A 15,407-nucleotide genomic window follows, 5' to 3' on the forward strand; every position below is an offset into this window, starting at 1 on the left:
ATTGTTGATGGGCCCTCCTTTATGGTAGATTTGTTTGTTCTTAGAGGTTGAAGTGGCAAGGTTTAATTAGTCCTAAAGCATCATCTAACTAGCAAACCAGCTAACTAACTAGCTGCTTGTTGCAGGACTACCTTAACATGATCTGCTTCTAGAACATCATAATCTCACAGGATCTCTTCCCTTGGGCTAGTTATGTCATTATTTGAATCTTTTCACTACTAATTCCCTTGAAAGACCAAGTCAGAAAGGTAGGGATGAGAGTGACATCTAATTACTATTGATTCAACTGCACTGAAGACATCAATAAATCAAAATATTTTTCTAATTTATTTCAAATGATCAGAACAGATATCCCTCAGGCATTTTGTATTTTAAGCAGAAATATACCCTGTAGGTAATTTTAAATATAGTAAAACATTTTTCAGAGATTTAGTTATTAATTTGAGAGAGAGGGAGATCAACATGGGAATTTCCTGGCCAGCACCAGCAAATTTACTGATAGACCCCTTTCAGTCACCTTAGGAGTGTGACCTTGCCTAAAATAATAGATTCTTTGTTAGTAATTCCCTATTTTCTGCTCCCTTTCTACCTTTAAAAACTTTTCTTTTTCTGTAGCCCTTTGTAGCTCCTCTCTACTTGTTACATAGGATGTTGTTTGATTCATGAACTGACTAATAAAGCCAATGGGATCTTAAAATTTAACTCAGTTGACTTTTTGTTATTTAACAGAGGTACCTATTTCACAATTGAGATTTGTAAATCAAATGAAGCAGTTCCTTGAGAGGAGAGAGGAATTTTTATTCAAAAGAATGAAAATTAATCTGTGCCTTTATTTACATATTAGCAAATGAGGGTCTAGTCTTTCAACCATCTCTTTACATAGGATGTTACAATTTCTAGCTGACATCTGGACCAAGACTTAAAATCTTAGCAGAGCTGGTTGGAAATGTTCAATGGCTGTTGGAGATGACTGGGATTTATAGCTAAGAGGAAGAGCCATAATAAAAAAGAAAAGTAGATATTATTGCATAATTAAACAAAACCTATATCCTAATCTAGTAAATCGTAAGGAGATTAGTCAACAAACTGAAGATCAGTTTTTTCTTTGCAACCATATCGAATACATTGGAGAAAGTTCTCATGGTTGTAACACGTGAGAAATTTAAAATAGATATTTTAAGGAATGGATTCATTAGACTCACAAATTGCATTGCTTGGATTAGAAGTAAAAAATTGTGCTTGATTGGCTTTATTCTTATTAGTTTGGCCTTTGACAGAATTAGTCAATTGTGGTTAACAATCATTGATTTGTTTTCAGTGTTGTTGTACCAGAAAATCCCTGTTCCTATGGGAAATAACCATATCCTAAACTAGTGTTTGGATATTGGCCAGCCACTTGAGCACTTGGTTAGCTACCTATCTCACTGCCTTTTTGTTTTAATCCTGAAGGTCGCCAATTTCTCTATTCACTTCCCCTTTGGCTAGAATGGAGAATTAATGAGGCAGTTTTCATCCTTCTGCTGGTATCTGTGACCTTCCTGTTCATAAGCTTTCCTTTGCCATATAGTTTTGATGTTTCTAATATCATTCCCTAAAACAACAACAAAGAGGAAGTGAAAGAGGGAGAGAGAGAAATATAACTGGGATATTCAATGTGAATAAAAATAAAAATTTAAATTATGTGATTATCTTTACTACTGGGTCTGTCGGAAGGCAGAATTCTCCCTTTATCTGCAATTTCTTCCAGCTGGACTAAGAATTAGATTTATGTGAGAGGGATTAAGAGGAGGAAAAAAAAAAAAAAGCTTTTTTTTTTTCTTCCCCCTCATTAAACTCAACAATGAAATTGAGACCTAAAGAAATTACCAAGGCAGGCAGTTTTTTATACATTTTAGACAAAGAAAAAATAAATTTGTGAAGAATTTACAGAACAAGGAAAATAGGTGTTTGGGAGTTTTAATTAGTAAGGAATTCTAAACAGAATTTGGGCTGAAGTTGTAAAGGAGTGAAAAGAGGCAAAGATTGTTTCTACAGCTTTCTCAGCTTTCAAGTCCCTATCTCCGGTGATAAGGATGTCTTTTTACTTTATTGCAGAGGGGATATTTTTTATTTAAGAGATTCATTTCTGCTTTCAGGGGAATGGAGGAGGGTCCAAGTGTTTTGGCACTGGTTTCTTAAGTAACTTTTATTTAAAATAATCAGTATACCAAAGTGGCACATTGTGGGAGTGGCCTGGCTTTGGCCCCTCCAGTTTCCTCACTCCTGTATCCCCTTGATTTTCTTTTTCTCTGTTCCTCCTTTTTTTTTTTTTTTTTGTGGAAACACACATGGAAGCACATTGAGCTCATCAGCGATTCTAGAGACCCCAGTATGAAGGCCCATTTCAGAGAGGCAAACCTAATTTTCTCTTTCTTGTGTTCTTTGTGCTATATCCGTTTGCCTTTTTCAAATTTGGGGAATATTTTTTTGCTACAGAACAAGCTGGCTTGGTTTGGATGTTTGGTGGTATGATAAGAATTCCCTATCTTTCAGGTCACACATAAGTTGTGATTTTTGGAAACAGCCAAATGAGTAAAATCTTAAAGGGAGGGCATTTTCAGCTACATTGGCCTATGAGAGAAGTCAATGAGAAGTCTGTGTAATCTTCCTTGTTTCACTGGATTCTTCCTTTTGTATATGTGCTATCTCACTGAGTGTCATTTAAATTCTTCCTAGATCTGGACAGACCTCTAAGCAATAACCAGATGAAAAAATAATAAATAAATAAATAGGAACTATCACCTCTCTGAACTGTTAGAACTTCTGTGCATGTATGTATAAGTCACCTTCCACTCATGCAGACCTAGAGAAGAAAGATGTTATTAAAAATCAAACACAAGTAATCAAAATTGAACAGGTGGGTATAGTAAGATATGGCAGAGAGACAAAGCTAAATAGAAGAAAAAATTCCAAGACCAATTGAAAATTGCTGTCATTAACACTGAGTCATTCACAAATGTTAGGAGGCGAGTATGGATCTGTGATATGAATGGTCATTCAGGGATATTAATGTCATATTAATGTGCTTTTACCTAAAGCTATTTAATTCCTCTAAATCACCACCTGGTTTCTGGAATAATCCAGATTTAGCCATTTAATTCCTGTTTTGGTAATCTTTTGCCATAAACTGTATTTGAGAGTATTTCTGTACTGATGTAACTGCAGAAATCAAATAGTTTAAAATTCATTGAGGTTGTTAAAATCCTTTCCTATCATCTGGTAACTAATGCTGGAAATGTTATTATACTAGCATATTGTACATCCTGAGGGATGTGGGGCTATCATATCTGGAATACATATCAAAATAATGCACAGGGAGTAGGAAAGGTAAGGGTAGAGTGGTCATATATTGGTAACTGATGAAAGCAGATGATTAGTACATAGGACTTATTTTTTTTTTTTAAAGATTTTATTTATTTATTTGACAGAGAGAGATCACAAGTAGGTAGAAAGGCAGGCAGAGAGAGAGAGGAGGAGGAAACAGGCTCCCTGCCGAGCAGAGAGCCCGATGTGGGACTCGATCCCAGGACCCTGAGATCATGACCTGAGCCGAAGGCAGCGGCTTAACCCACTGAGCCACCCAGGCGCCCTATACATAGGACTTATTGAATCGTCCTCTCTGCCTTTGTTTATGCTTGAAATTTTTCATAAAAAAAAGTTAAATAGAAAATAAAGAGAAAAAAAAAAGGACTAGTGTCCAAAATCTATAAAGAACTTAGCAAACTCAACACCCAAAGAACAAATAATCCAATCAGGAAATGGGCAGAGGACATGAACAGACATTTCTGCAAAGAAGACATCCAGATGGCCAACAGACACATGAAAAAGTGCTCCATATCACTCGGCATCAGGGAAATACAAATCAAAACTACAATGAGATATCACCTCACACCAGTCAGAATGGCTAAAATTAACAAGTCAGGAAATGACAGATGCTGGCAAGGATGCGGAGAAAGGGGAACCCTCCTACACTGTTGGTGGGAATGCAAGCTGGTGCAACCACTCTGGAAAACAGCATGGAGGTTCCTCAAACTGTTGAAAATAGAACTGCCTTATGACCCAGCAATTGCACTACTGGGTATTTACCCTAAAGATACAAACGTAGTGATCCGAAGGGGCACGTGCACCCAAATGTTTACAGCAGCAATGTCTATAATAGCCAAACTATGGAAAGAACCTAGATATCCATCAACAGATGAATGGATAAAGAAGAGGTGGTATATATACACAATGGAATACTATGCAGCCATCAAAAGAAATGAAATCTTGCCGTTTGCGACAACGTGGATGGAACTAGAGCGTATCATGCTTAGCGAAATAAGTCAATCAGAGAAAGACAACTATCATATGATCTCCCTGATATGAGGAAGTGGTGATGCAACATGGGGCCTTAAGTGGGTAGGAGAAGAATAAATGAAACAAGATGGGATTGGGAGGGAGACAAACCATAAGTGACTCTTAATGTCACAAAACAAACTGAGGGTTGCTGGGGGTAGGGGGGTTGGGAGAAGGGGGGTGGGGTTATGGACATTGGGGAGGGTATGTGCTTTGGTGAGTGCTGTGAAGTGTGTAAACCTGGTGATTCACAGACCTGTACCCCTGGGGATAAAAATATTTGTTTATAAAAGATAAAACAATAAAAAAAAAGAAAATGAAGAGAAATGCTCTTTGTTTACGTCTTAGTCTTTTGTTGGCATAAAACACAGATATGAAAGAGGGAAAATATAGTAAGAGGCCAATAAAACAATTTCTTGGAAATACTTGTTTTATAAGTTATGCTTAGAAAGGTAAAAGTATGAAAAAGTGGTTCGATTTTTTTTTTACCATACCTATATATTCACAATGCACAATCCTACCTGATAGTTGATCCTTAAGGAGGAATCCTCCAATAAAAATGGAACAATGTTGTTAATACAGAGAAGACCATTATATTGTACACAAAAATACAGACTTCACCACTTTCTTAAGCTATCCTCCGAAGATAAGGACATAATTGAAAAATGGTAAGATTTCTTCCTTTCTTTCTTTTTTAAAAAGATTTTCTTTATTTATTTGACACACAGAGAGAACACAAGCAGGGGGAGCAGCAGGCAGAGGGAGAGTGGGCTCCCTGCTGAACAAGGAGCCCAATGTGGGACTCAATTCCAGGATTCTGGGATTATGACCTGAGCCGAAGGCAGACGCTTAACTGATTAAGCCACCCAGGAGCCCCAAAATGGTAAGATTTCTGATTACTTTCAGATGGTGCTATAAATCTCAGAGTCAAGAAGATAGCAGTTAGTAGAAATCTTCATTTTATGTTGAAGATTTTATTCTCCAGGAGCCGCCTGCACATCACTCAAGAGCTAAGTGCTTCCCACACAGAGGGAAACAAAGGGCTGGCTGTGTAAAGCTGAGACTTTATTATGGATTTTGAGAATGAAAAAAGAGAGAAAGACAAGAGAAGAGACTCTATTTCTTAAAATATACCAGGATCAAGTTAACTAGTAGTCTTCTAAATATACTCTTAACCTGAATAAGGGAGACATTATATTTAAAGGTCTTTTGATTTATACTCCTAAAAAAAAAATCAAGGTATATTTTATTGTTTAAAATAAGCTCTAGGGGCACCTGGGTGGCGCAGTGGGTTAAGACTCTGCCTTCGGCTCACGTCATGATCTCAGCATCCTGGGATCAAGCCCCTGCATTGGGCTCTCTGCTCAGTGGGGAGCCTGCTTTCCCCTCTCTCTCTGCCTGCCTCTCTGCCTACTTGTGATCTCCCTCTCTGTCAAATAAATAAATAAAATCTTTAAAAATAATAAAGTAAGCTCTATACCCAGTGTGGGGCTTTGAACTCATGATCCTGAGACCAAGAGTCACGTTCTCTCCTGACTGAGCCAGCCAGCCAGGTACCCTGTCACACACACTTAATAAACAAGTAGAACACTTCTTTTGTCTGACAAAGTACACTTACTTGAAATCACTTATTTATTCATTTGCTTATAAGAATAAATATATATTTATATTTAAAATATATGGATGATTCATATTTTATTCAGCAGACATATTGTATAATGCAGGCTCATATTTTATTCAATGGGTTATTACCTATTACTATCATGATTTATTTTAATGCCTACATGGGTCTAGATTTGTCAAGTAAAAACCACTTCTAGTTGACTTTTGTATTCTTTTGACATGTCTCCATAATGCTTTTAGTGTTTCCTTACATTCTTGCACAGCAAAATATTTTAGGCTCATTTTGTATTTCTTCTAATTTTGCCCTGTATTTACTATTTCTCCAAGGAGTCCTGATTTCTTTTAGTGTAGAAGTGTACTTAAAAATCAGGATTTGGTAGCATACATACATACACATCCATTATTCTCTCCACGTGTCTATATATATATATAGACATATATATATAGACATATATATATATATATAGACATATATATATACACATTCATTTGTTTAATCATAAAATACATCGAAAGTAGTTTCAGATTTGCTAACACATGCCACTTGTAGAAAGAAAGAGTACTAACTACATCTCAATACTTCTTTATTGTTCATGAATGCCTATATGAAGACATACAGTAAAAAAAATCTATTCAAAGGTTATTTTGGAAAAAAAAAGTTACTTTGGTTGGTTCTCTTCTTTTTCCCCTTCTGACTATTAATTTGAAGATGTAAAGGCTGTATTTTAATTGCATTTTGCTTTAGGTTTTTTCTTCAGCCCTTGCTTTATTATCTAAAACATTATCATCAAGACTCAAAACTAAACAAAAGGCATACTGATAATAGTGTAATCCCTCTTCCATAACTTCCATTTCATTTTAAATCACTTCCTATAGGTAGTCAATTTCACTTATTTCTGGTTTCTTCTTCCTATTTGTATTTTGTTTGTTTTTCTCACTCTTTTTTTTTTATAGGAGGGTATCAGTTTCTTTTTTTTTAAATTTAATTTAATTTTTTCTCAGTGTTCCAAAATTCACTGTTTATTTTAATTATGCTGCTTAAAATGCTTTGGAAAAGCACAGAGCCCCAAACTGCGTGAAAATCAAAGAATAACCTTTGCTCCTTCATCCTCACTCAGTTCAGCGATTCACCAATGAATGGCAGGAATGACCATGGTGACTCGTAAATTGATTTAAATGTTGCACCAACTTTGGAGAATTCCTGATCTTTCCAGGGTGGTCCACAATCACTGGACTTGGGGGTGATTTCAGCAGTGGAGAGAATGGGCAGGAAACCAGGCTTTAAGGAGGTGGACAGGTTTTCAGTGTGCCCCCAAGATCAACAGGAAGGGAGCTGAGCTCAAGCCGTCTGCCCCAGGCGTGCCCCAGGCAAACCTCGGGGGCTCTCCTGGGCATCACCTCTGCCAGGGCCAGGAGCAGGGGACAGGGGTGTGTGGGCTGTCTGCTTGGATGAATGGAAGTGGTACCGGGATGGAGGGCAGGGATCTGAGATGTGTGTATCGTTGTCCTGCAGTGATGGGAGATGGGGGTTGGGGGCGTTGGGGGTGGGGGGAGGAGGGCGGGTCGCCATCTGGGATGAGCGGAGTGGGGGGCGCAGTTGGGGCTCCGGTGCTGGCAGAGGTGACAGGGCTGTCCTACCACCAGGTGACACCTCCTCAGGTCGCTGCTGTGTTGTAGGGACTGCCTCTCCTATTTGTGTTTTTGAAAAAGTAAACAAATATGGAGCCTCTGACTGGCTCGGTCTATAGGTCATGTGACTCTTGATCTCCCGGTTGTGAGCTCAAGCCCCATGTATAGAAAAGAGTTTACTTAAAATAAAAATTTAAAGAAAAAAAAAGATACATACATATTACCTTTTTCCCCATTTCTTATACGAATGGCAGTTTGCACTTTCTTTTTTTAAATTCTATAATATGTAAGAGACTGCTTCATCCGTTTGTAAAATTATTTCTTATCCTTTTTCATGGCTTCATAGTACCAGAATGGATTCAGCAACGTTCTTATGTTTATTTTGTTTCCAAGATTTTGCAATGACACACAATGCTGCTATGAGAAATCTTGTGTGTATGTGTTTACTGATTCTGACACCCAATTCCAGTGTGTTGGGGGGTGGGGGGAATAGGGAGAGAGATTTCCTATACCACCTGTACCACCCAGCTCTTCACTCAGTTCTGTCACTCTCTACCCAGAGATAGCATCAGTACCACCAGACAGACTGCCAGTCAGATGCTAATCCCAGGCTCATGTTGTTACTTGTGCTTTGACCCAACTGGTTATAAATCAGGGGTTTCCACACCCCCTTCTCCGGGTCTGTTAATCTGCTAGAATGGCTCATCAGAACTCAGGAAACCAGTTTCCTCAGCAGATTACCGGTTTATTACAAAAGACATTAGAGGATTACAAATCAAAAGTCATATGGGGGAGATAGGCAGAATGAGGTCCTGAGCAAGGAGCTTCTGTCCTTGTGTAACATGGGACCCCGCACAGTGGCACTTGGAAGCATTGTGATTCACCAGCCTGGAGCTCTCCAAGCCCCATCCTTTTTGGTGTTTTATGGAGGCTTCACTATATAGGCAAGATTGATTAAATGATTGACTTCACCTCCATTTCAATAAGAAAACTAAATGAAATAATTACATGCTCCTCTTCTCCCACACACTTAGTAGAAAAAAATATATGGGCATAGTAGTATGATACATTTCACATTTTATCAAAGAATTTGGGCATCTGATCAAAGCAGGTATTTCTGACGTAGTCCGTAGAATTCTTGTTATTATTAATATTAATAAAATTTCAGAGCACTTATATTATAGTATATATACATTATATATAATATTTTATATATAATTTATTATATATTATATAATATGCAATTATAATATATAATATATATTATTTAATATATATTAAATATATTTTAATATATTTAATATATTAAATATTTTATTTTATTTTATTTTATTTTTTTTTTTTAAAGATTTTATTTATTTATTTGACAGACAGACATCACAAGTAGGCAGAAAGGCAGGCAGAGAGAAAGGAGGAAACAGGCTCCCTGCTGAGCAGAGAGCCTGATGTGGGGCTTGATCCCAGGACCCTGGGATCATGACCTGAGCTGAAGGCAGAGGCTTTGACCCACTGAGCCACCCAGGTGCCCCTTAAATATTTTAATATATATTTAATATATATTAAATTTAACATATTAAATTAAATTAAATAATATATATTATTACATATAATTATATATTATTACATATATTGCATATATTATATATATAAATAATATATATTACATATATTACATATATATTATATGTAATTATAATATGTGATATATACTGTATATTAAATAATATATAATTATATATTTGTATATTATTTAATATATATTATATATTAAGTATATAATATATAATATATTATATTATATTAATAATATAATTGAAAATAATGTTTGAATGGAATTTTGATTTACCTTCCAAGAAGTGTCTCATCATCAAGGTCACTTGAATCTATTAATATTCTTAATTACCTATTAAAAAAGTGTTTATTAATAAACGTTATCTTTCCAAATAATGTAAGAAGCTCTCCAATGTGTTAATCACGATTTTCCAATTCCAAAGGATAGGATTCAGCATTTGGTAAACGCCTGGGGGTTCAGTGGCCCTCTTGGAAAGGTCCCAGGAACCCTGCACCCTTTCCATAAACCTTGCCCTATGCATCTCTTCCATCTAGCTGTTTCTGAGTCATATCTTTTTAAATAAATCAGTAATAGAGTAAGTAAAATGTTTCTCCACGTTCTGTGAGCTGCTCTAGTAAGTTAATCAAAATCCAAGGAGGAGGTTATGAGAATCTCTCTGATTTAGAGTTAGTTCAGAGCCCCACGTAACAGCCTGGGCTGGTGATTGGTATCTGAAGTGGGGGGCAGAGGGAGGTAGTCGTATAGGACCAAGCCTTGACCTTCTGGAATCTGACAACATCTCCTAGTAAATAGTGTGAGAATTGAATTGAATTGTAGAACTCTCGATGTCTGGAGAGTTTCTTGTTGATGGTATGGGAACCAAACTTTCTCCACACATTGAAACTGCTCTCAGAATGAATTCACCCTAGTTCTTTTTTTTTTTTTTTTTTAATTTTTTATTTTTGATAAACATATATTTTTATCCCCAGGGGTACAGGTCTGTGAATCACCAGGTTTACACACTTCACAGCACTCACCAAATCACATACCCTCCCCAATGTCCATAATCCCACCCCCTTCTCCCAAACCCCCTCCCCCCGGCAACCCTCAGTTTGTTTTGTGAGATTAAGAGTCACTTATGGTTTGTCTCCCTCCCAATCCCATCTTGTTTCATTTATTCTTCTTCTACCCACTTAAGCCTCCATGTTGTATCACCACTTCCTCATATCAGGGAGATCATATGATAGTTGTCTTTCTCTGCTTGACTTATTTCGCTAAGCATGATACGCTCTAGTTCCATCCACGTTGTTGCAAATGGCAAGATTTCATTTCTTTTGATGGCTGCATAGTATTCCATTGTGTATATATACCACATCTTCTTGATCCATTCATCTGTTGATGGACATCTAGGTTCTTTCCATAGTTTGGCTATTGTGGACATTGCTGCTATAAACATTCGGGTGCATGTGCCCCTTTGGATCACTACATTTGTATCTTTAGGGTAAATACCCAATAGTGCAATTGCTGGGTCATAGGGCAGTTCTATTTTCAACATTTTGAGGAACCTCCATGCTGTTTTCCAGAGTGGCTGCACCAGCTTGCATTCCCACCAACAGTGTAGGAGGGTTCCCCTTTCTCCGCATCCTCGCCAGCATCTGTCATTTCCAGACTTGTTGATTTTAGCCATTCTGACTGGTGTGAGGTGATATCTCATTGTGGTTTTGATTTGTATTTCCCTGATGCCGAGTGATATGGAGCACTTTTTCATGTGTCTGTTCGCCATCTGGATGTCTTCTTTGCAGAAATGTCTGTTCATGTCCTCTGCCCATTTCTTGATTGGATTATTTGTTCTTTGGGTGTTGAGTTTGCTAAGTTCTTTATAGATTCTGGACACTAGTCCTTTATCTGATATGTCGTTTGCAAATATCTTCTCCCATTCTGTCAGTTGTCTTTTGATTTTGTTAACTGTTTCCTTTGCTGTGCAAAAGCTTTTGATCTTGATGAAATCCCAGTAGTTCATTTTTTCCCTTGCTTCCCTTGCCTTTTGCGTTGTTCCTAGGAAGATGTTGCTGCGGCAGAGGTCGAAGAGGTTGCTGCCCGTGTTCTCCTCAAGGATTTTGATGGATTCCTTTCGTGCATTGAGGTCCTTCATCCATTTTGAGTCTATTTTTGTGTGTGGTGTAAGGGAATGGTCCAATTTCATTTTTCTGCATGTGGCTGTCCAATTTTCCCAGCACCATTTATTGAAAAGGCTGTCTTTTTTCCATTGGACATTCTTTCCTGCTTTGTCGAAGATTAGTTGACCATAGATTTGAGGGTCTATTTCTGGGCTCTCTATTCTGTTCCATTGATCTATGAATTCACCCTAGTTCTAAGAGCATGCCCAAATAGTATCTGATAATGTCAGAGCAGTTATAAATGTTTGTCAATAGAATAATGGTTTTCATATCAAATGTGTCAAATGAAGATCAACTGCCTTGGAAATTTTCCTGGTAGCTCAAAGTCAATTAAAAAAAATCTTCATCTGTGGCAAAATGTGTGTATAATGAGTTGGAGTCGATGTGTCTTAACTGCAGGTACTCTAATTCATATAAAAGTCAAATCATAACTTTTAGTAATGCTAACCAAAAACAAATTCTCTACTCTCCAGATTTCATTTTGATTTTTACAAAAAATCTTTATGCCATTACTGGTGATGTCCCCTTTCATTTCTGGTATTAGTAATTCGTCTCCTCTCTTTTTTTTTCTTTGTTAACCTAAGAAGTTTATCTATTTTATTTACCTTTCAAGGAAGTGGCATTTTTAAAATTGATTTTGTCCATTGATTTCCTGCTTTCAGTTTCATTGTTTTCTGCTCAAATTCTTATTTCTTTTCTTCTGCTTACTGGGTTGAATTTGCTCTTCTTTTTCTAGTTTCCTAAGGTCGAGGCTTAGATGATGATTATAGATCTTTCTTCTTGTCTAATACATGCATTCAATGCTATGTATTTCCCTCTAAGCTCTGCTTCCCCTTCATCTCCCAGATTTGATAAGTTGTGTTTTCATTTTCTTTATATTTTAAATTTCTCTTGGGATTATTTCTTTGACCCACATATTCTTTAGAAATGTGTTGTTTGTTCTCCCTGTATTTGGGGATTTTCCAGTTCCTTTCTGTTATTGATTGTTAATTCCATTCTGGTCTGAAAGCAGATGCTGTATAATTTCTACTCTTTAAACTTGTTAAGGTGTACCATGTGGCACAGAAGGCGGTCTATTTTTAAGAATGTTCCAGGTGAGCGTGAGAAGAAGGTATAATCTGCTGTTGTTGGAGGAAGTAGTCTATAGATGTCAATTATATCCTATTGAATCCAGCTATGTCCTTACTGATTTTATGCTCGCTGGATCAGTCCATTTCTATCGCAAAGTGGCAATTGCTCAGTGTTTCTATATAATTGAGTCATAATCTATTGTTCTCTTTATATTGAAACTTAAAATGTGTTTTGCCTGAATTATCAGGAAAATAACAAAAATGTGTTTATGCCTCTACTTATTCAAAGTAAGTGTCTACATTGGCTAGATTCATTTGCCACCTCTATAAACTGTTTTTCATTTATATATGTTTAAACGGTCATAAATACAACCCAAATGATGAAGTTGTAGTTGATATTTAAAAGGACGAAGTCAAATTTTTGTTTCTGTTCTGTTTCTTGTGGGTATACATTTGACACTCCGACTCCACAAGTCAGGTTAACAGATGCAAAATAGTCTCACAGGAGGATAAGTGAAATCCATGAAACAGAAACTTTCATTTGCATCTTCACAAATCGTACATAGGCATTCAGTCTGAACACATGTTCCTCAGACTCGCTAAGTTATAAATGAAACTGAGGTGGTCTCCATGAAGACATTTCCGATTCCATCACAAGGCATTTTAGGGGTATTTTTAAGTATTTATGAAATGAAATAGAAGAAAAAAATTCTTCCATCAAGCAGCTAACATTCGTCTCATTCTGAAGCAGGTAACATAAATGTAATGTAACAGAAGCAATACTAGGAATTGGCAGATATGATAAGCATACTGGAAGGCCTTCTCATTTTTATAGCAGTTAGTGAAGCAGTACTGGGAGTTCTAGGGAATGGATTTATTGGACTTGTCAACTGTGTAGACTATGTGAAGAACAAAAAGTTTTCGATGATTGGCTTTATTCTCACTGGCTTAGCTACTTCCAGAGTTTTTCTGATATTGTTAATAATTACAGATGGACTTATAAAGCTATTCTCTCCAGATATGTATTACTCTGGCAAACTAATTGATTTTATTAGTTACTCATGGATAATTATCAATCAATCAAGTATCTGGTTTGCCACCAGCCTCAGTATCTTCTATTTCCTGAAGATAGCAAATTTTTCCCACCATATTTTTCTCTGGCTGAAGGGTAGGATCAATAGGGTTCTTCACCTTCTGATGGGATCCTTGTTTATTTCATGGTTATTTACTTTTCCACAAATTGTGAGGATTATTAATGATAACAGAATGAGGAGTGGAAATACAACCTGGGACTTCAACATGCCAAAAAGTATATTCTTTACTAAGCAGATTTTGGTCAACCTAGGAGTCATTCTTCTCTTTATACTCTGCCTGGTTACATGTTTCTTGTTAATCGTTTCCCTCTGGAGACACAGCAGGCGCATGCAAATGAAGGTCACTGGACCCCGAGACCCCAGTACAGAAGCACACGTGAAAGCAATGAAAGTTTTAATATCTTTTATCTTTCTCTTCATCTTGTATTTTATAGGCATTGTCATAGAGATAGTATGTTTCAATATGCCAGAAAACAGACTACTGTTTATTTTTGGCATGACGACCGCAGCCATCTATCCCTGGGGTCACTCCCTTATCCTAATTCTAGGAAACAGCAAGCTGAAACGAGCCTCTTTGAAGGCCCTGCAGAGATGCAAGTGCTGTGAGGCCGGGACACGGCTCACAGCTGACAGACCCGCGTGGGGGCAAATGGATGTTCTAGGAGAATAATCTAGAGAAGAAGCCCCTGTAGACCTGTATTACTTGCACCACACGCACTTGCATTGACTGTAACTGTGTTATTGAACCTCGCTAAAATCGTCCATAATTATCTTGACTACATTCTAGGAAATTTTACTCTTCGAGTGATGATTCGGTGGCTTTGTCACCTTTCCGACCCTGTGATGTCTTCTTCCCACACGCCTCCTGGAGGAAAACCAGCTTGGAGACTATTTTCACTGTTAAGTTTATGATGGTGAGAATAAGCACCTAAAACAAGAGTTTGCACTGTGCTTTGCCCGACTTCCCTGAACCACTGAGAGCCTTTCACCAAGAAGACCCGTAGAAACAGAAAGCAAGACAAAGGGAATCATAATCAGCCTTGAGATTTAGAACATGGATATAAGAGTCAGAGACAGAAGTGTGTGTTTTGAGTGTGCAATTTTAATTATTTAAAAGATCACTTTTACTCTCACTGTTTAAATCTTAATTTGTGTGGAACTGGATGTGTTTGATGGGATAGAGATAGTAGTAGGTGCTTGGTAAGAAGGAGCTAGGAAGCACAGCCTACATGGGGGTCAGGGCATTAGAGCCCTGATGAAGGAGTTTTTATATTTCAAACCCACTGACTGGAGATGAAGCAGAATCACGAACCAACTGGAGCTGAGCAAAACTTCTGCTAGAGGTACAGATACAAAAGACTCAACACGGTCCCTGAGTTATGCTGAGGGACATAAGATTAAACCTGGGATGAATCAGTATGAATTAGGAGATGTTCTGCTTTAAGCTCTTACATGTATTTAAGTTCATACACACAAACTTGCACTCACAGATATATCTCAAATGCTGATTTTATTTTTTTTTTAATTTTTATTTATTTATTTATTTATTTGACAGAGAGATCACAAGTAGACAGAGAGGCAGGCAGAGAGAGAGAGAAGCAGGCTCCTTGCTGAGCAGAGAGCCCGATGCGGGGCTCGATCCCAGGACCCTGAGATCACGACCCGAGCCGAAGGCAGCGGCCTAACCCACTGAGCCACCCAGGCGCCCCTCAAATGCTGATTTTAGAAGGGAATATTTATGCCTAATCCAGAATGTGAACCAAGTAACTTATTTTGGTCACTTGCAGAAGTGCATTGATCTTATACTATGACCTGAGGTCTAGAAGATTTCTCAATATAAGTGCTTAATTCATTCAAATAGTTTTTGAACACTAACTCTGTTAAGGGA

At 37.4% G+C, this 15,407-nt stretch overlaps 1 protein-coding gene across 1 annotated transcript; it reads left to right on the top strand.

Moving 5' to 3' along the window:
- The first annotated feature begins 13,223 nt into the window (after positions 1–13,223).
- Positions 13,224–14,189, top strand: TAS2R10 (taste 2 receptor member 10). The gene has a single exon (XM_059183659.1). The coding sequence runs from the start codon at positions 13,224–13,226 to the stop codon at positions 14,187–14,189; it is 966 nt and encodes a 321-aa protein (XP_059039642.1).
- The last annotated feature ends 1,218 nt before the right edge of the window (positions 14,190–15,407 follow it).

The sequence above is a fragment of the Mustela lutreola genome, chromosome 8 (genome assembly GCF_030435805.1).
Source record: "Mustela lutreola isolate mMusLut2 chromosome 8, mMusLut2.pri, whole genome shotgun sequence".
Classification (NCBI taxonomy): domain Eukaryota; kingdom Metazoa; phylum Chordata; class Mammalia; order Carnivora; family Mustelidae; genus Mustela; species Mustela lutreola.